We start from the raw sequence: 20637 nt of genomic DNA on the forward strand, positions 1-20637 counted from the left end.
CCCCCTGCAATGCAGGAATCTCAGCCATGAAAGTTGGTGTACAGGAATCCATGGAAGATGGTGTACAGTTCCTCCAGTTGCTGCAGACCACAGCTTCCATAAGTACCAGGCAGCATGGCCAGTGGTATCAGATATGGGAAGCCTGTCAACTGAGCCCACATGTGCTCCTCCTGGGCCTGACTCCTCCTCCCAGGCTCCACTCTCTTCTTGTGGAGTAGACAGACTGAAAGGGGTTGTGGGTAGTAACACTGGACACTGGGTTTCATATTGCTATTCTGTTCTAGTTGGAGAGAGACAATATTAAGTTCCTGTTTAGCTTCCTGGCTGGTGTGTCCTCTAATGGTGGGCCTGGGATCACCAATGGGCCTTGGGCCACTTCCAGGTGGGTCTTGGTGCAATAGACTTCCCAGTATCTCTTGCCTCCTCCCCGCCCCAGGTTGTGCCATAGCATTTTGGCTGGATCACTGCCAGCACCAGAAACTCCCCCCCCCCTCCACTGTACTGTATTAATATAGTTAACACTCCTCTGTTAATTTCCTAGCATGTTGCCTGCAGTGGTGAGAATACATCAGGGAGCTTCTTGCCATTGATGTGTTGGGGCTGGTCCCTCAAAGGAATCTGATTTGAAGGATGCTATCTTTGAAGGGGGTAGTTCAGGGATCATTCCGGTTCAGCAGGCTTCAGGTTGAGGCATTGACTCTGCAATAGAGTTTGGGTCCGGGTTCAGCACTTCTGCTGCTGGGGTCTCTGGCTCTTCTGATCTGGCTGGTTCCTCCTCAGAGTCAGATTCTATCTAGGCTGCTGCTCAGTCTAAACCTTGTCATGGTTCAGGGTATTTAGGACTGGTTTATTTATTAGCCCATTCAATGCAGTGTTGTTCTTAACTGGCAGTGCTTTTCTTCTAGAAAAATAGGTGCTGGTACTCATCACAAAGTTGTTGCAGTAAGTGTCACATTTTTTAACCGCTCCCCCAAAAAGCAGTACCAGTATTGTGTACCCTTGAGTACCCCCTGAAAAAAGCACTGTTAACTAGTCACAAATACCGGTAATAGCTCTCTTTTAGAAGCAGGTAGATTTCTGGGTTTTTAGAATATTGTTGCTTGTCAACGCTTAACAACAGCAGCTGTTGATGCAAACCAGATATTGTAGCCCAATTGATGTTTGTAGAACTTACCTACTTCCTTTGCTCCTGTCCATTTCTCTCCAAATAGCTTGTGCATATACAGTTTATTATGGTCCATTTATTTGCCAAAAAGTGTATTGGATGTAGAGATTTACAGATTAGAATTATAGGGCTGTCTAGCTGGGGTTGTAGACAGGTTGATGGATTTATTATTGGCATTTTGGATCGCACCCAATCTCACAGTCAATCTAAGGCTGCTGTACTAACCCTTCCTAGTGTGTCCTTCTATTGACCCCTTGGCAGCACATGCTAGGGCAAAACAAGCTTTGTCTAGTGGAGAAGGACTCAGGATTCTGGGTAGGTCTCTTGTATACAGCTGTTTCAGGATCTGATTAGTAGATTGATAATCCCTACTGCAGTATTTATGGATGCATGCCCCTAAAGGTATTTTTACATATTAAACTACTATTAACTATACCAGTTTGCAACACCAATATGTGAGTTTCTGCTGTAAACTCTTAAATAAGGAAGTCTTGTTATAAATGTTTCTTAAGGGTTAAGCAGCAATTGTTAATGGCAATAAGGTTCTTGAATAAATTTGCTGCTCTCTGCATAGGGCGCAGTGAGAAGTATCACTTAATCTCATTTGAGAATAAAATACTGGGTGCTAAAAATATGAGACAGGCAGAATTGAAGTACTTCTGAATTTTTTCTTTGCAATTGGGAGCCATGGTTGAGCATTAGAGCACAAGCTTCATGTTCATAGGGTCCAAAATCCAATCCTTGGCATCTCCACCTAAAAGGATCTCAGGATACAGGACTGAGTGAGACTCATGCCTGAGATTCAGGACAGCCACAAGTAATCAGTTTTAAGTTTAGAAAAAAGGTGAGTCAGGGGAACATGACAGAGATGTATAAAATTATTCGTGGAGTGGAGAAAGTGGATGGCCGCCAACTTGGATGGCTTTGAAAGAGGGTTAGACAGATCCATTGGGAGTAAGGCTACCAGTCATGATGCCTATGTTTTACCTCCACTGTGGGTGGCTGTATACCTCTGAATACCAGTTGATGGGGATCACAAGTGGGAGATGACTATTGCACTTAGGTCCTGCGTGTGGGCTTCCCATAGGTGGCACCCCTCTATTCTCTGCCTTGGTCAGACCACCCATGGAGTACCATGTCCAGTTCTGGGCACCCCTACTTAAGAATGATATTGACAAGCTGGAAGGTGTGAAGAGGAGGGCAACTAGGTTACCAAGGGTCTGGAGATAATAGAAATCAATGTGAGGAAGCAGATATATGTCTAAGAAAAGTTCATCTGGAGAGTATTATTATTATTATTATTTTCTGAATTCTAATGTCAGGCTTTGACATACTTCTTTTAGAGGAAGTTACATAGTTTGAACGAACTGTTTTTTTAAAAAAATGTCTTGGAGTGCTACTCAGAAATAAGTGCCACTGAATTTATGATGTTTACTTCTGTTTAGTGGATATAGAAATTCAGCCTTACTGTGGTCTTTTTTATAATGGTGTTGAAAGCAATTCTGTTGAGAAAATGTTCTTGGTAAAATTGTAAACAAACAACAATAGTGGTGCCGCCATTTAAAAAGTCCCTTCTCCTTTCCCCAAACACATTTTTTAAAAAATATTTTTTTTTATTAGAGATTTTCTTGGGTCTCCCCTAACACATGTTGAGATTGTTGGTGGACTCTTGATTTAACTGGAGAAAGCACCAGTCTTAGGAGTTATACTGAGGGTGGTTTGCTTTTTTTGCCCCCTTCCAATGTATAATTGAAGGGCAATGGTATGCAGAACAGTAGGTGTTAGCAATAGATATAAGACTCATTCTGGCATTGCTAGTATATGAAGTCATTAGCCTTCTGCATACAAGCATCCTTTATCAGTATTCAACTGCTACTCCATGTACCATTCCTTATGCCACCCACCGTCCTAAAATAGTGTACATGTAAGCATACAGTCACCATTCAAAGGGAAATTGCTAGTGGTATTGTACAGCTGCGTCGGATGTTGTATACAAATATGAACTCAAGTCCTTGTTCCATAGCAGCTGCAAATGAAACTACAGTTACTGGAATAAATTTGTATCTAATTGTAGGCTGGTATTTTTATGGTTAATGAAGGCTGCAAGTGAACGGTATACTTTACAGCAGAAATGGGAAACCTGTGGCAGCCAGATGTTGTTGGGCTACAACTTCCATCATCCCTAACTATTTGTCATGCTGACGGGTGTTGGGAGTTCAACAACGTCTGGAGGATCACAGGTTCTGCATCCCTGTTCTATTTGAAAGCTGAATATTCCCACTTTTCACTGAGAAGCAAGAATACATTTTGAACCAAGGTTAGCCCTTGTCCTAGACACCTCTACTCAAATTGATATTTAGCTGCGAGGGTTTTGAGTTCTTCGGCATCCATTCCAGTTTGCAATAACTGTTCATATAAGCCTCCAAAATGCAGATCCAGTCAATATGTCTTATTTGCTCACCAAATACTTTGTTACCTTTTCCAAAACAAGTCTTCTTTGTCTGCTGTGCATGTTCCTCATTACTCCACGTCTGACTACTTGCATGTGTACAGTATTATACTTTTAAGATTCTTCCATTTCATAAAAACTGGGTAAAGGGCTACAAAAATATCACCTACTAAAATGCTGTGGAGTTGCTTTCCTTTAATGGATTTGACCTGGTGGAAATTTTAATTTGATTAAATGGCACCTTGTAACAGATGCAGTTCTCCAGGCTGTTCTTGGGCGTCCGCGTTTTGCCACCAGCAAGACTTGATATGATCAAGGGGAGGTAGTTGCACAACTGGGGTTACACAGCTGAAAAAAAGTCCTCTTATTTTTGGCTACCTACATAGTCTTTAATAGTTGCACTCCTAGACTTCTGTCCGAATCCTTGGAGAACAGCTGCCAGTGTAGCTAGATGAACCAATACTCTGGCTTACTAGAAGGCAGATTCCTATGTCCCTATCTTGTTGCTCAGGCAACCTGTTTTAGCTAATCGTTTGGCAGGGTTTGGTTTGGTTTGGTTTGGTTTTTTGCTGTATTCCTGGCTCTTTTTAAGGTTTGTCTGGCTTCTGGAGTTCTCTTTGCATGTTCAGGCTGAACTCTGCCCAGTAACAATTTCCTCCCCTCTTTTGTTGTTCATTGCAGCTGTCCGAACAGAGGTTTCTCCACCCACTTCCTCCCTAGAAATAAATACCTGGGTTCAATGCTTTGATGCTGAGCCTTCTAGAATGATGAGCTGAATTGCTCTGCTTATTAGTGTGGGGTTTTTTGTTTTTGTTTTTTACAGTACCAGACTCTGCTTTGATATAAGTATCATTTATAATAGTGTCTTTCAAAGGAAAGTAAGCATCATTACAGACAGTATGGCCTTTAATTATACTTGCCGATTGAAACCTGATCATGGTTCATGCAAGGCATTTTTGCTGAGAGAGGCTTTGTGCAATAGCAGTGATCCCCAGACAATGTAGGTTTCTTTTCAGAAGCAATCTTCTTTCTGAAGTGTTTTTCAACAATGGACACCTCTCACACTGTGTGCTTGGACATCCTGCCCCCTGGAATTCTCTGATCCAAATGTGCATTCTTTTCTATTTATGCGTCTGCCCAACCACACTAATCAAGATCCCCTGCTGTTGAATACAAGCTAGGAAGTGGTCGTACGATTTTAAAGTTGACAGTTTCAGCTTTGGAGGCCAATATTTATCTTCAGTGATGTGGGGCTAACCTCTTTTAAAAGTATTGTGTGTTCTGTAAATTCTTGCAACAGGACTGGCTCTCTGTTTCTGCTGTGCTTCCTGCTACTCGATCCCCAAACTCGGCCCTCCAGATGTTTTGGGACTACGACTCCCATCATCCCTAGCTAACAGGACCAGTGGTCAGGGATGATGGGAACTGTAGTCCCAAAACATCTGGAGGGCCGAGTTTGGGGAGCCTGGCCATGGGGCTGCTGCTGTACTGCTAGGGAGATTGAACATGCCCCCAGAGCTGCTGATAATTTCTATTAGAACTCACTGCTTGGAGCCATAATCCAGGGCCACTTAACTAGAAAACGCCCAGTGAACTAGGAGAAAGCTATAGGAAAGTGGCATTATTTTGCTGTGTTTCTGATTGGTAGTGTTCCCCTGCTAGGGCATGGAATCCAGTATATATCAGTCTGCGTTACTGACCTTTCCTGCCAGGCCTTCCAAGTAGACTGTTGTCCACAGTAGCCTGGTCTAACTTTTTAATGGTTTGTTGCCCTGAATAGTACTTGCTGAATGGCACTAATGGTTTTGCTGAATGGTAAAGGTAAAGGGTAAAGGGACCCCTGACCATTAGGTCCAGTCATGACCGACTCTGGGGTTGCGGCGCTCATCTCGCTTTATTGGCCAAGGGAGCCGGCATACAGCTTCCGGGTCATGTGGCCAGCATGATTAAGCCACTTCTGGCGAACCAGAGCAGTGCACAGAAACGCCGTTTACCTTCCCGCCAGAGCGGTACCTATTTATCTACGTGCTTTCGAACTGCTAGGTTGGCAGGAGCAGGGACTGAGCAAGGGGAGCTCACCCTGCCATGGGATTCGAACCGCCAACCTTCTGATCGGCAAGTCCTAGGCTCTGTGGTTTAACCCACAGCACCACCCGCGTCCCTTCTTGCTGAATGGTACTAATGCCTTAACTAAATAAGTTATCCAGTGGTGATTAACAAGATGAAATATGCATGTGGAACTGGTTTGTTTGTGTGTGTGTGCCTTTAACTAGTTTGGGATGCTGCTTTCAGGTAGCTTTCTCGTTCTTTTTCATATCTTAATTTAAAAGGAGTGGGGTGAGGAAGAGTGTTCTGTGATGGCAGTTTGCTAGGATATTGCAGAGAACTCTGAATCCTCTGGTGCCCTTGAATATAATGCCTCATTTCATCATTGGATGTGACATGCTGGCCAGGAGGCAGGTTTTCAAAGCCATTGTTTGTGTACCCTCTTTGCTTGCTCAATAGGAAGGCTTCCTAATGGGTGCCATTCTGTGATTGGCTTTCCTGTGTGGATCATCATAAGCAGATGAACCACTGATCCATGAAGTGCTAGAGGGGAATTATCTACCTGCTCTCACTCTCCAAATGCAAATGGACAAAAAGCCTGAAGGTCTCCCAGGGGGTGTAGGGAATGTGGCCAGCCAGAAGTGGCTAAGAGAGCTCAGCCCTCTTGTAGGAGAGCTACTGCCAGTGAAACAGGGAGCAACAGATGGCTCAAACCCCAGGGTATGAGCAACATTCCCTGTTGCTACTAGCAATAGGCAAAGGGGCTGGGGAGAGCACAAGCAAGAGGGAGTTGATACCATCCCTTAGCTTACAATATAGACTATCCCATGCACCATCTGGTCTTATTTTGTGATACCAGTATGTGGAAGTGATTTTGGATTTTCATTTCCTTTTATCTACATGAGACATCAAATTTGATGCTCTGCCAGGCTGCAGGCTCTATAGGACCAGGTCACTTGACTGGGTCTGTGCCATCTGGAGATGGTTCTAAATTGAGCTTGATACAGAATAAACCCATTGCTGTGTTGTTGGATTGGGGGTAGAGTGGCAAGCCAGTACGTTGGTCAGCTGGAAGAAAATTGTTACTATATTGATATTAACTTTCTAAATAGTTCTTGTTTTGTGCATTTTGAGGGGAGAAAATTCCCATTCATAGACATACCTAGTGGTGTAACTGGGTGATAGTTTTTTTGGGGGGGGGTATAGTTTAGACCCTGATCCATAGATAAAAGTGCACCCCTTGAAGTCTTCTTTCTTTGGCAATCACTCATAGCCGAGTAAGATTGTCTTCCATGAAGACAGTCTTAACAGTGAGTCTGTGACTGTGGAGGCCATATAACATCGGTCCTGAAAGATCTGCATTGACTCTCAATATGTTTCCAAGCACAATTCAAAGTGTTGGTGCTGACCTTTAAGCCCTAAAGCCTCGGCCAGTATACCTGAAAGAGCGTCTCCACCCCCATTGTTCAGCCCGGACACCGAGGTCCAGCTCCGAGAGACTTCTGGCAGTTCCCTCACTGCAAGATGTGAGGTTACAGGAAACCAGGCAGAGGGCCTTCTCGGTGACGGTGCCTGTCCTGTGGAATGCCCTCCCATCAGATGTCAAGGAAATAAACAACTACCTGACTTTTAGGCAGCCCTGTTTAGGGAAGTTTTTAATGTTTGAAGTTTTATTCTGTTTTTAATCTGTTGGGAGCTGCCCAGAGTGGCTGGAGAAACCCAACCGGATGGCCGGGGTATAAAAAATTATTATTATTATTATTATTATTATTATTATTATTTTCTAAACCCAAGTACTGAAAATTCATAGGAATAGATTTGATCTGCTTATAAGGTGTGTGGTTTAAGTTTGGGTCAACAAATACCCAATCAAAATTTAGTTTGGCCTGAGTAAACTACTTGGTTGGACCTCTAAATCAAGTACCCATTCATTTTTCTTAGTTGCAGTCCAGAGACAACTGGAGCAAGTCAGGTTTCTTCATGTTGTGCCTTCTGAATGAAATGCTGTGTCTTCACAGCTTATTCATCATACATCTGTCCAATAGGAAGAAAGGAGTTTCCCCCCTATAGCTGAACAACATTGTTTTGGTTTAGGTGTTCCTCCCACCTACTGAGGAGAATCCTATCCCCACCCACAGTTTCCTCTTTATCTCCCTGTAAAGTATTTATAGAAATAAGTCCTTTCTCTCTCAAGTGCCCTCGCTCTAGGCTCTTTGTGTTCAGCGCGTTCCCCTCTGATACTGGAGTTTTCACAGTTATTCTTCCAGGCTGTCAGGTCTGTTTTATGTTTTAATGGTTGATCCTCATGAGGGAAGGTGATGTGCTAGTTTTGCTGAACTGGTTGAAGTATGTCACTCCTGGGAGGCAGTAGGTTTAGTTGTGTATATGAAAGGAGATGAATTCTTGAACCAACTCATGGAGTGTATGCTTAGACACTTAACAGAGTTCCTTCTTTACAGGGACCATCTTCATAATTCAGCTCATGGCCCAGGATGAGGCCATGGTGAGGTGACTGATTGTCAACAATAGTCTCTGCAAGCCTCACTGAAATGAGCCAGAGCTCTTGTGCAGCTCCCGTTCATTTCAAAGTGATTTCCGTCCAAAGTGAGGATTTTGTGGTGGAGTGTGACAGTGCTAAATAGTGTGTGTGGGGGGGTGTCATTTGGTTATTTCACTTTATGCCCCAAACTGTCTCAAGCCTGCTTTGATAGTGCCATACTTGCATAAAGAAGAGTAAAATTCTTCGAGAGATTTGGTAAACCTTTCTTTTGGTGAAGCTATGTATGTGTATATTCTTACTGGGTACCAGGACTCCTTGTAGGGATCCTGGGAGCTCCCACTAAATATCCTGTTGCGTTCATGAGGCATTTATTGTGGAAAAGGGTAGAGTTGTGCAGGCTGGGGTAGTGTGACTTTTCAAAAATGTGACTTCTGAACCTACTCCTAAGGGAGCTTTGTTTACCTCTGCACCAACATGTGGTCAGTCTGGTCAATTTTTAATGAAATGGTGCTCTGAAAACCACTTAGGGAATTGATGGTGAAACCACAGAATAGAATCCTTCAAACCAGCACAGTGGTACCTTGGGTTAAGAACTTAATTAATTCTGGAGGTCCGTTCTTAACCTGAAACTGTTCTTAACCTGAGGTGCCACTTTAGCTAAAGGGGCTTTGCGCCGCCGCCACACAATTTCTGTTCTCAACCTGAAGCAAAGTTCTTAACCTGAGGTACTATTTCTGGGTTAGTGGAGTCTGTAACCTGAAGTGTCTGTAACCCAAGGTACCACTGTATTTTTTAGTAGGCAGTTGTTCACAGATAGGACAATATTAAAGAAAGCCATAAAAACATAGTCAGAAGTCCCTGACTAGTTTATGAATATGCAGATGTGGTGTCTGCTCTGGGCTGGAGGTTTTCCCCACGTGCTTTAAAATGTGTATATGCACACACACTGAGCTGCATTTGATCGACCCATTACACTAGAGGAAGCCTGTGCAATGGGAGTTCTCCTCTCTTCTCCGCACCCCCTGCATATGGCCCATGTTGAATGTTGATAATGAATGTTGATAATGAATACAACCCACTGTGAACAGGCCTCAGTTGAAAGTTATGTATTAAAATGTTTGGCTATATTCTGGGTACTAAGGCAACTGGATTTCCTGTCCCAGGCAGTCGGGAGAAAGCCTTTTGGCCAAGTAGGACTGTGTGCTCCTAGGGGACATCAGGCTGCATATTGCTCACCAGTACCAGTACCAGTTCAGGACCCAGGAAGCAAAGTCAGATTGGGCAAGAGTGAGACAGAGCAAGAGGGTAGGTCTTGCTAATTGAAGTTAAGCAAAGCAGAGGCCACAGTCTAAAAGGCAAACAAGCATAGTGGTTAGCATCCTGGATGGGTCCAAGTAGCACCTATATACTGGAAGTCAGGCAAGGCAGGCTTCGGTGTTGCTACAACAACCAGTAAACCCAGACTGAACCAGAATTGAATCTCCCTCTCACCAGCTAGCCCCACCGCTGATGAGTGAAGCCTCTTACTTTTCAAGGGGTCCAACCTGTTTTAGGAGGTATTTAGGAGTGGCATGGGCAAGGCTGAGGTTTCCAAGCTGTAGTGCTTGGAGTCTGAGGAAGGTAAAGGGACCTCTTCAGACCACGGCCGTCATGGGCTCTTCTGGTGCTGGGACACCCGCCTGGGGAGGTAGGGATATTATAGGCTAATTCTGAGGGCAAATTAGGCCCCAAGGCCTATTTCCTTGAGGAGGAAGAGCCCTGACCATGACTCTTGGCAAGCTAGGAAATCAGGCTCTGTTGCCTTTTCAAGCATGCTTGGTATCAGATGCAGCCTGGAGCCAGTCCACTTCTGGAAGAATAGATCCATTATTAGCTATACCAGATGCATCACTGCCCAGGACACTGCATGCTGGTAGTATTTTTGACTAAATCTGAACTGAAAGAACTTAGTGCACTAGAGCTGCTGAAGTATTCTGAAGCTTTTATTTCATATTACTTTGACAGAAGCAAACCTACTTTTAGCTACTCACAGGCTGCTCTTTCACAGGGCTGTTCTGCTTCCCATTCCATTCCAGAACACTTGGAAAGGCTCCCATGAGGCCCTGGCATGCACCCACGTTCTCTGCCTCACTGACTTTGTTTATATAATTCTTTGGGTGGATCTTCTGGGTTTTCCAGGATCAGGGAAGTACAACTTTGTGGCAATTGGCTCTGACTCTGGAAACACAGTTACTGGAGAAATGTTTCCTATTCTGGTGCTTGATGTTTCTATACTCTTGAATGCCACTGACACAATGCCACATCCCTCGTGGATGTGCTTCAGCATACAGTGGTACCTCGGGTTACATACGCTTCAGGTTACATATGCTTCAGGTTACAGACTCCGCTAACCCAGAAATAGTGCTTCAGGTTAAGAACTTTGCTTCAGGATGAGAACAGAAATCGGGCTCCGGCGGCGCGGCAGCAGCAGGAGGCCCCATTAGCTAAAGTGGAGCTTCAGGTTAAGAACAGTTTCAGGTTAAGTACGGACCTCCGGAACGAATTAAGTACTTAACCCGAGGTACCGCTGTATTTCTGTAGCCTGGAAAGGGTATATTGGCTGAGTACAGTGCTCCAAAGGGACATAGGAAACTGTCTTGTACTAAGCCAGGCCATTGATACATCTAGTTCAATACTGTCTTTGCTCACTGGCAGTTTCTCTTCAGGATTTCAGACGGGGCATTCCCAGTCCTACCTGAAGATGTTGGGGATTCAGCTTGTGACCTTTTGTATGCAAAGTTCTACCACTGAGCTATTGCCCATTGCTTGAGTTTATGGCAGTGGCATTCAAGGTGTCATGTTGCTGTTTGGTATCTTTTGAATTCCCTTGGAGCTCTTAACCATACTTGTAAACACCACCTTCTTGGGGAAGTGACTCTTTTCCCAAGCCCTTCTTTTTCACTGCTTCAGGGTGCAGACTTCTGGAAATTTATTAACATAACAGTTGTGGAGTTGATGGCTAGTCATCACAAATTTCTGTTCATGTGTTTGTAAATCTCCAGTTTGAGCACCACCATCAGAATAATGCAGGAGCAGTCGTGGCAAAAGAAAAAAAAATGTAATAAAAGAAAATAGGGATCAGCAACCTTTTAAGACCAGTGGGCACATTTTGAATTTTGAGGGAGTGCTGAGGGCGCCAGTCACAAAATGGCCGCTGTGGGGCTATGGCATAACACAAAATGGCTGTTGGGGGACATGGCATAGCAGAAGATTAGAGAGTACAATCATTGCTAATTTCCTCTCTCCCACCCACCCTGACAATCTCATGGGAAATCAGTTACGGTATATCTTGGTGGTCCTGACTGTGGAGGAAGAGCTATCAAAGGCACAAGAACACTGTTTTCCCAAGTGCAAATCCTAAACCAATGCCTCTGCTGCCATCCTGTAACCACTTACCTAGGAGTAAGCCCCAATAAATGAAAAGAGATTTACTTTTGAAGTAGGCATGTATACCATTGTACTGAAGAGTTAACAGTTTCTCTGTGCTATCATTGACAATTATATAGCATGTCATGGGACTTGATTTAAAAAATAAACACAATTCTGTGCGTGATAAGCAGCTGTACAATATATTAAACCCAGTTCTTGTTATAAGATGAGTTCCAAGAAAAATTCATGATCTTGAGCATTGCAGGTAAGATACTCAGGGGCAGACAGAGGAAGGAAATAACTTTGTGATCCATAAGGAAAGTCTTTCCTCTCTACAGTGCAATATATATTTGTCATGTATTTTTTTATCATGGCTTTTAATGACTTTTAGCAGCCATTTTGGAGCGAAGGTTTACAGTCTACTAGCAGGGACAGAGCAGTTGAGACTTCCTATTAATTTGGGGAACCAGGAGCTCCAGAAAGGACAGGAGCCCTTTTGACATTACTGTTGGTATAAAGTCAGAAGTAAGGATTCTGCTGCAGATATAAGGACAATTTTTCAGGGAGACAGCTCTTGGGCCTTGTGACTGGTGCTTTGTAGCTTTCCTCTTGCTGTGCAGTCTTTTATCCTAGAGTTGCATGTTATGCACTCAGTGCCTTTGCTTCTAATCTCCTAGGGCTAATTAGTTGGATTGGCATTGCTTGGCTGCACTCTAGTTCTGGGTGGTCTTACACAGGGAGTTCTCCCCCCCACCCCCATTTTGCCTGTAAATTGTGGCTTTTTAGCTGTTAATCTGACCCGTTGCTTGGTGCCTAAATGTTCTGAATTATGTAGTGCAGACACGTGGAGGAATTTTTCTTAGTGCTGCAGTGGAAACATTTTCTGACATGTTCACAGTCCCATGTCAGGATTGCATTGGTTACTTCAATGCAGGTAGTTGTTTTAAAGCATTCACAAATCGCTTATTTCTCTCCCCCCCCCTTATAAATAGATGAAAAGGAAATAATAGTAAACCAGCAGAATACTATTCTAATAATAGTATAAGAATAATATACTGTTATGTAGAAGTCCACGGCAAAGCGCTGTCCACATCCCTGGTAGTTTGGGTTGGAGGGAACTGCAGTTCATTCTCTTCTTATTAACTCTTTCTCTTGCCCCTTCAGAATAGGGGTTTTAAAAATCGATTCTCCATTGAAACCTCCCAACCCACATTTTATCTATCTATTTACCATATTTATAATCAGGCCTTTAGCTAATTAAACCATCTATGGCCTTTTGAACTGTGAGGGGTATTGTTTTTGTTCGTTAATCTACTGGTTTTACCTCATAAGAAATAGCTTTGTAGAAGGACCCTGCTGTTCTGTTGGATCATACAGTAGTTTGTTTTAGGATTCTTAATGTGGTTGGTTAATTAATTAATTAATTAATTAATAAATAAACAAAGCAAGTAAGCAAGCAAGCTGCCTGATGACTTTTTATAGTGGAGAAGCAGTGTAGAATATATAAACACACAGGTATTAACTGCCCTCCTCACTCCCTTGTCGTATTCTTTTCTGATGTCCGTCACATGCAAGCTTTGTAACGCTTGCCCTGTCCATTCTTTGATCATTGTACTTTTCTTCCTTAGGATGAGATTGAGGAATTGCGGGCTGAGATGCTGGAGATGAGAGATGTCTACATGGAAGAAGATGTCTACCAGCTACAGGAGCTCCGGCAGCAACTGGACCAAGCCAGTAAGACCTGCCGCATCTTGCAATACCGTCTGCGAAAGGCAGAGCGGCGCAGCCTTCGTGTGGCACAGACTGGCCAGGTGGATGGAGAGCTCATCCACGGCCTTGAACAAGACGTCAAGGTAAACCTGCAGTTACAAGAGAGAAGACATTTGAATGGTCCTGGGATTTTAAAAAAAACCTGCTTTGTCCTGATTCAGATTATAGGTCCATTGTGCTGTTTATTTCTGCTACTGGTATCTCTCCAAGGTCTTGGGCAGAGGCCTTTCCTGGCTCAGATATAAAAAAATCGTTTAACTTGGAGGTATTAGGGATTGAACCTTTGCTCTTTTACATGCGAAGCATGTGTTCCGCCAGTGCTGGGGTACAGGCTCTATTTGGTGTGCATTTAAGTTATGTTTTGCAAAAATAACTGCTTAGAAATGACTTGCTCAAAAATGGATCTGTTGCCATACTGACCTAGAGGAGAACTTGGAAGATTTGTGAAATGCTGCTGTTGGGTATTATAACAATTTCCCAGAGGAAACCACGAGGCTTGGATTCCTTTGCACAAACGTAGTCCACCTCTTACTAAGTCAATAAGGGCAAGATAATGGCAAGTAAAGACAAACAGAGATTGGAGTTGTAGCAGAGTAGACTCAATTCATCTACATGCCCTTTTGGATGTGAGTAAGAGGCAGCAGCAGATCAAGACTTCTGTATTTTAACGCTTCCATAATTTTACTGTGCAAACATTGAAATTACCATTGGGTGCAGAATTAAGTATCCTGAGAATCTCAGCTTTTGAAAGAAGCGTATTTCTGGCACTTGTGACTTTGAAGATAGGCATGAAAGTGTGTGGGCAATGCTAAGTAAAATCTCAGAAGCCAAGGAGGTGGGGGAGAGAAAGGCCAGTGTTTCATTACCCGCCATGGCTCCATTCTCCTATGACCAACAGAAGCAGAATAGAATATGCAAAGTAAGCAAATATATGCAAGTGATTGTTAATTTGCATAGATGTCATGGAATTAATCATTTTCTTGCATAATTTGAATTACCTGTAGTTTGTTGGTTTGTTTATTTTTTGCTGCTTTTGACAGTCCTGCACATAGGCAATTCTGCGTAAGTTCTTTCTAGTTCAGGCCTTGGTGGTGAAAGTGAACTGCAGCTTGCTCTGCTTGAAATGATTCCTTTGAGGAGTGGGCCCCCTCTAGCTTTTAATTGCTGTCTGGTTTACAGTATAATGTTGAGTTGACCAATCTTGCAGAGAGCCAGGTTTAAGCTGGTGTTGCATTACACATAGTGCAGGATGAAACGGAGAGAAAACACATCTCTTTGCCTTGGAGAACAGAGCTAGTGATGGGATCTATAGAATCCTGCACCTTTATCCCATACTTCCTTCATTGAGCTTAAGACCAAGCTAGATGTGACATTTGCTGTGTAATTGGTCTTTCTTGAACAAATAACCAGCACAGGGGCTCCTGAGCCAGATTGGGGCCATGGCATGGTGGATTCCCCCCCCCCCCCGTTTCCATTTTATTCCTGCTGTTTTCCTGATTGGACTTGACTGCTATTTATCTGTACTGGGAGGAAAGCTCCCATCAGGATTCTGATCAGGACTGTGGGTTAACCCTGCTCCAATTCCTCATGCTGTTATTACAATCTGGCTCATCACATATCGCACGCAACCTTTGTGTGCATTGTCATAGCTGCATATCCCTTTGAACCTGGGCTCCCCAAACAATGTGGCATATTTTTAGCAGCAGCTGGACTCTTTGCTGTACTTCTGCTTCTACTTCACTCCCTTTTCCATTGCACAGACACTAGGCTTCTTGTGATGTGCAGACCTGGGAAGGGTTAGTGATAAGGATATGCTTTCTTGTCAGCTCGGTTTACAGTCATGGGAACTAAGCAGCTGACCAAAGAGGCTGAGCCCCTTCCCTGAGCTGCCCAAGGGCCTTAGCTAGCTCTTGATGATTGCACAGGCCAGCTGGGTGGTGCATATGCTGCTTAGGCATGGCACTTTATTGGCATTGCACAGTAACACAATCTGCTGGAGGAATGCCTCCTTTCTTGCTGCCTCCAAGGCCTGTTCCATTGCTGTGGCCCTTTGAACAAAGCTGCATTGCCTAATGGCATAGGCCAGGGCTGAGGAACCTCAGGTCTGGGGGCCAAATACAGTCCTTCAAGCTTCTCTATCTGTTCCTTGAGCCTCTCCCTACACTGTACTCCCCCCCCCCCCAGCCATACCATTCACTGGATGCACTTCATACTCTCCTTGAGTGTTTTTTCCTGATGTGTCCTTGAACTCTGATAATGCCTCTCCCCTGCCTGGATGGAGGATAGAGAGAGGTTTGTGAGTGTGTGTAGAAACTAGCCTACTGTACATTTACATTTGTTGCTCCTCCCACTTTTGCCTCTGGCCCCACCCACCACTGTCACAAGGCCCCTGGAACATTGACCCAAAGGGATTGACTCTTGGGTTGCATTTGACAGGGAGTGGAAGCACAAGCAGCTGGGCTACCAAAGGGCAGGATGAGGGAGTCTGTAAAATGTTTAGGCATGTCGACGGTGACTAGCATGGTGTGGATGAGGGAAGAAAATGCTGGGAAGGTTGTGCTCTTTGCGGGGGGGGGGTGCATGATTAACAAAAGCAGAAATGTTAGCTCCAAAGCTCCAACCCTTTGGATATTCTCAAAGGGCAACTTGGATGAACATCCTAAGCAAATAGCACTGGCTAGCCTTATTACTGTCTAAGCAGTAGAATTCGATTCTTTGAAAATACTTTGTTCTCCCCCTTTCCAATTAAAAATGAATCTGCAAGTTCACCTGCAGAGTTAGTTGTGCCACTGGCCCTTCCACGGGGCCTCTGTGTGAGTTCCCCTGTTGTGGTGCATAGATTTGAAAACAGGAGGCATTTAGCTGGTACAATTATCATCTCCCTGCTTATTCTGGTCACATATTCTGTGGTCTTTTATCCTCTGGGCTCACAGTGAGTGAAGGAAGGCAGGTTCCCTGGCAGTATGCTGTGTGAGAAGTTGGCCATCTCATGGCCCTACAGAGCTGGCAATTTGAGAAGCAACCCTTGTGCTGTCAATCCACATGGGCAAGCCCTTCAACTGGGCAGAAGTCCCAGACTCTGTGCATGGTCCCCCTTTCTAGTTGACTGGGGGAGAAAAGAGAAAATAGTAATAAAATGTAGAGGTAGTTTTTTTACTTGCATAGAGACATGGCAGGCAAAATATGCAGCTCTCTCTGTGCAATCAACTGTTGAGCAATTTTAATTAACAAAATAGATGTTTTTGAACCTACCCATCCAAGGAGAGAAGGGCAATCAATGCCCAGCACTGCTGGCCATTTCCCTGCGGGGGCAGCCTTTGCTTGTAACTCTTTCTGTAGCAGCACCTGTGCTTGTATTTGGTCATGACTCAGTGAGAGCAGCCTCTCCACTTACACTGGAATGCTGCTCTTCTTCAGCTACAAAACGCTTTTTCATTGTTGCAGTACCTTTTATCCCATCTCAGCAAAGCCTGGGATTGAGCCAAATGGAAGCTTTTAAACAAAGAACTGAACCTGCTGCCAAGTGCCCCAAGCTCCAGAAAATGGCAGTTTCTGGAAAGGAAGCCTGCCACAAGTGACGGATGACAATCTCCACCCAAGCATCCATCGCTAACTGCTCTGTAATTAAGAGGATATGCTTGTGCAGTTGTTTAAAAGTAAATGTAGCTACCACCTGGACCTGCTGGGGTCCAACTGAATGTATTCTCATCATGATACATGCACTGGAATGAGGTAGCAGATATCCTGCCCTACTAAACACTACTGTCCTCCCTGTTTCGATCCCAAGGGGCAATACTGCTTTGCTCAGTATTGTTGATTAGAGCTTTGGGCATTTGAAAATTTCCAGCTGCCATTATTGGGGGTGCTGGCAATGCTGAGTTCCATATGCCAATATCCGAGTCTGCAGTAGGATTTAAATTAGCAACTTGAGGAATGCAAGCTGAGGATTTAACCTGTATGCCACAACTCAGCTAGTTCGAAAAGAGAGAACTGCAGGGAACATGTCCTTAGAAGCTTATTTATGCAAATAGGCCAAAGCAAGGCAGGTGTTACTGCCTGATCACTGTAAAGGCTGCAGGTTTTGGGTTGCAGCCAACTAAGTTCTACTCAGAGTAGACTCATTGCAATCAATGGACCTAGGTTACTCATGCTCCTTAATTTCAGTGGGTCTACTTATGGACGCAACCCATTTCTTTATAAAGGGCCAGCAGTTCTGGTCCAAACAGCTCCTTTCCATGCCTTCTGCCCCTCAGTATTTATCTCACCATAGCTTTGAGAAGAGGCTTTGATACTCTGGAATGAGTGGGGCAATCCTAACCATTGATCCATACTGCTGGCAGGGATTAGAAATTGACACCACCGGCAGGGGAACGTGGCCACCATGGAGGCCCTTTCTGTGCCCACGGAAATGATGGAGGAGTATTTGCTGCCATTGGTGTTCCTGCCAGCAGTAGCTGGAATAAAACCCCCCAATGGGGGTGTTTCAATGATAGGGTGGAAGCAGAGCAATGGCTCCTCTGGATCCAAAGCCAGTCCAGTTCCTGGTGAGGGACCTGATTTGGGCGCATGTTGTGAGTTGGTGCAGCCAACATAGTTGGGAAAACTGCCTTCCATTTTTTCCTCCTAGCTAGCAGGAGCCAGTCAGGCTGCAAATGCCACAGAGAGTCCCTTGCTCCATGCCCCACTCAGTTAGGGTTTCTGTCTTGGTGTGGGGAATGATAACATCTTGTTCCACAGCTTGTAGTTTTTTTTAACACATGGTTCTTCAAAGTATTTGAACATATGTTTTGACTATATGAAGCCACATGGTACTGAGACAGACCATCAGTGATCCATCTGGCCTAGTATGGTCTCCTCTGACTGCGAATGGCTCTCCGGGGTCTCAGGCAGAGGGTCTTTTCCCCATCACCTGCTACTTGAACCTTTTTAACTGGAGATGTCAAGGTTTGATCTTTGACCTTCTGCATGTAAATTAGTAGTCATTCCAGAGCTTCTGAATGAGGACTAGGAGCACAGCCTAGACCCCTGGAGGCAGAAAAACATCCCAGGTGTCCAAATGTTTAGCTATTGAAATGGGTTTTCTCAGTCTCAGGCCAACACCCTACCAATTATGTAATATAGAGCTACCTTATACTGAGTTAAAAGGTGACAAGGGGCACCCCTTTGCTTCCTCAGCAGGCTGTCTGGGGAGGAACAGATTGCTCTTGCCAGAGGTCAGCAGCAACCTTATGAAATTGGGTTGAGAGCCATATGGAGACAGGTCAAGGGACACGTGCTCCCCCACTATAGTGCATGATGTCCAGTTTTATCAGGGATGGGGAACCTACAGCTTTCCAGATGTTGCTTGTCTGTAGCTCCCATCACTGCTGCCAGTTGGCTATGTGGGCTGGGGCTGATGGGAGTCCCAGCAACATCTGGAGGACTACAGGTTCCCCACCCCTGAGTTCCATGCATGCAGTGTTCATTGAGTGTGATGCCTGGGGGCTGATTTCCTTAATTGGAAACATAGAAAAGTTACAAAAAACAACATTATAATATGTACCAAAAGATGTTTAAGTGTGAAAATACATTGAAAGGTTAAAACCATGTTCACACTTTATTTTTATTTTTAAATAACAATTAAGAAAACACGTTCACATTCCAGATGTTAATTACACCACCATTTGTATTTATACATTAGATAGCCATAATTAGTGATATACAAGCATATTTAATCTCGGCTGCATCATCACATCATAATGAGGATATTAGGGATGTTAGAGCTTTTGATAGCCATAGCTATCGATTCATGAGCTGATACATGTTGTAGGAATATATGTCGCATTTCCAGAGAAGAAGGTTGTGTTTTCAAAATGTAGTGTTTATTTAGCCCATGGGTAGGCAAACTGAGGCCTGGGGGCCAGATCCGGCCCAATCGCCTGCTAAATCCAGCCCTCGGATGGTCCAGGAATCAGCGTGTTTTTACATGAGTAGAATGTGTCCTTTTATTTAAAATGCATCTGTGGGTTATTTGTGGGGCATAGGAATTTGTCCCCCCCCCAATAAAGTCCAGCCCCCCACAAGGTCTGAGGGACAGTGGACTAGCCCCTTGCTGAAAACGTTTGCTGACCCCTGATTTAGCCATTCACCCTTTACAGTCATACCTCGGGTTACAGATGCTTCAAGTTGCGCATTTTCAGGTTGCACACCACGCTGAACCCGGAAGGACTGGAACGGGTTACTTCTGGGTTTCAGTGCTCACGCATGCGCAGAAGCACTAAATTGCGCTTTACGCAGACGTGACGCCGCGGGTTGTGAACGCTGCAGGTTGTGAACGTGTCTCCCGCACGGATCACATTCACAACGCGAGCGTCCACTGTAGTTTCTTCCAAAGAGGTCATTGCATGGACTGGCCCTCTTCTGAGCTAGATGTAGTGTGATAGTTGCCATATGCTTGTCACGGTGCATTTTTCTCGCTCTGCTCCTTCCCTGAACCCTGTAACAGCTGCCTCCTGGTTGCCTTACCATTTGCTATGATCAAGTGTTTTCCTTGCAGGAGCAGGAAATAACTGGAACTCCCCCCCCCCAACCTTGATGGTGTTGCTGGAGCCTCTGGCTAAGCTGATTCCATGCTAGTAGCTGTCCTACCATTTGCCTCTTTCCTAGCTCAGTTTTCAGTTCCCATAGTCAGGATGCAACTGGGGATTTGTATAAATAAGTACAAAATGTGGAACACAGGGTGACTTTTCTAGCATCAGCTGTGCACTGTAGGTCACTGCATGCTTTTTTCCGTAATCCATTGTAGCATTCTGCCTCTCCAACCTGCCCTGTCCATCACGATTGCCCTGGTAATGCCTTTGGTTTCTGTCCTTTGCCCTTCACATCTTTGTGGTGTAAAACCCATGCCAGTTTCCTGCCTAGCAGGGAGAAAGCCCTGTCTGCACATGTCAACCGAAGTTCCCCCTCCTGACACTTGAATATAAATGTAATGGCCTTCTCCAATCTTTGCAGTTTCTTTACCATCACGCAAAAGAAACAAAGGAGGTCCTCTGTACAGTGAGGTAGTGCCAGTATTAAGTGTGTATAGAGGTGTATGCAATTTTAACTGTAAGCTTGCTGTGGAAAGACTCTCATTTCTTTTTGGGGACATGTAACATTTTCAATACGCGCTCCCCCCCCCAAAAAAAAAACCCCACTCGGATTGAGCTCAGCAGAGACTTGTTCTTTGCACAGTACTGATTGGCTAGCCCTTGTGTCAGTCTCAAAAATGCAGTAAAAAACAGTATAAGTGTAAGAAACCTCTGAAAGGGGGGAGGGGAG

The 20637-nt window shown here is 44.5% G+C and overlaps 1 protein-coding gene across 4 annotated transcripts in view; it reads left to right on the forward strand.

Moving 5' to 3' along the window:
- The window catches only part of MTCL2 (microtubule crosslinking factor 2), a 95348-nt gene that overhangs the window by 11713 nt on the left and 62998 nt on the right, over positions 1-20637 (forward strand). For all 4 annotated transcript variants that reach the window (XM_083618314.1, XM_083618313.1, XM_083618312.1 and 1 more), the window contains exon 2: positions 13197-13421. In XM_083618314.1, the coding sequence (XP_083474440.1) occupies positions 13197-13421 (225 nt within the window). The remainder of the gene's footprint in view (positions 1-13196; positions 13422-20637) is intronic.

Source organism: Podarcis filfolensis (genome assembly GCF_964270895.1).
Source record: "Podarcis filfolensis genome assembly, chromosome: 6".
Classification (NCBI taxonomy): domain Eukaryota; kingdom Metazoa; phylum Chordata; class Lepidosauria; order Squamata; family Lacertidae; genus Podarcis; species Podarcis filfolensis.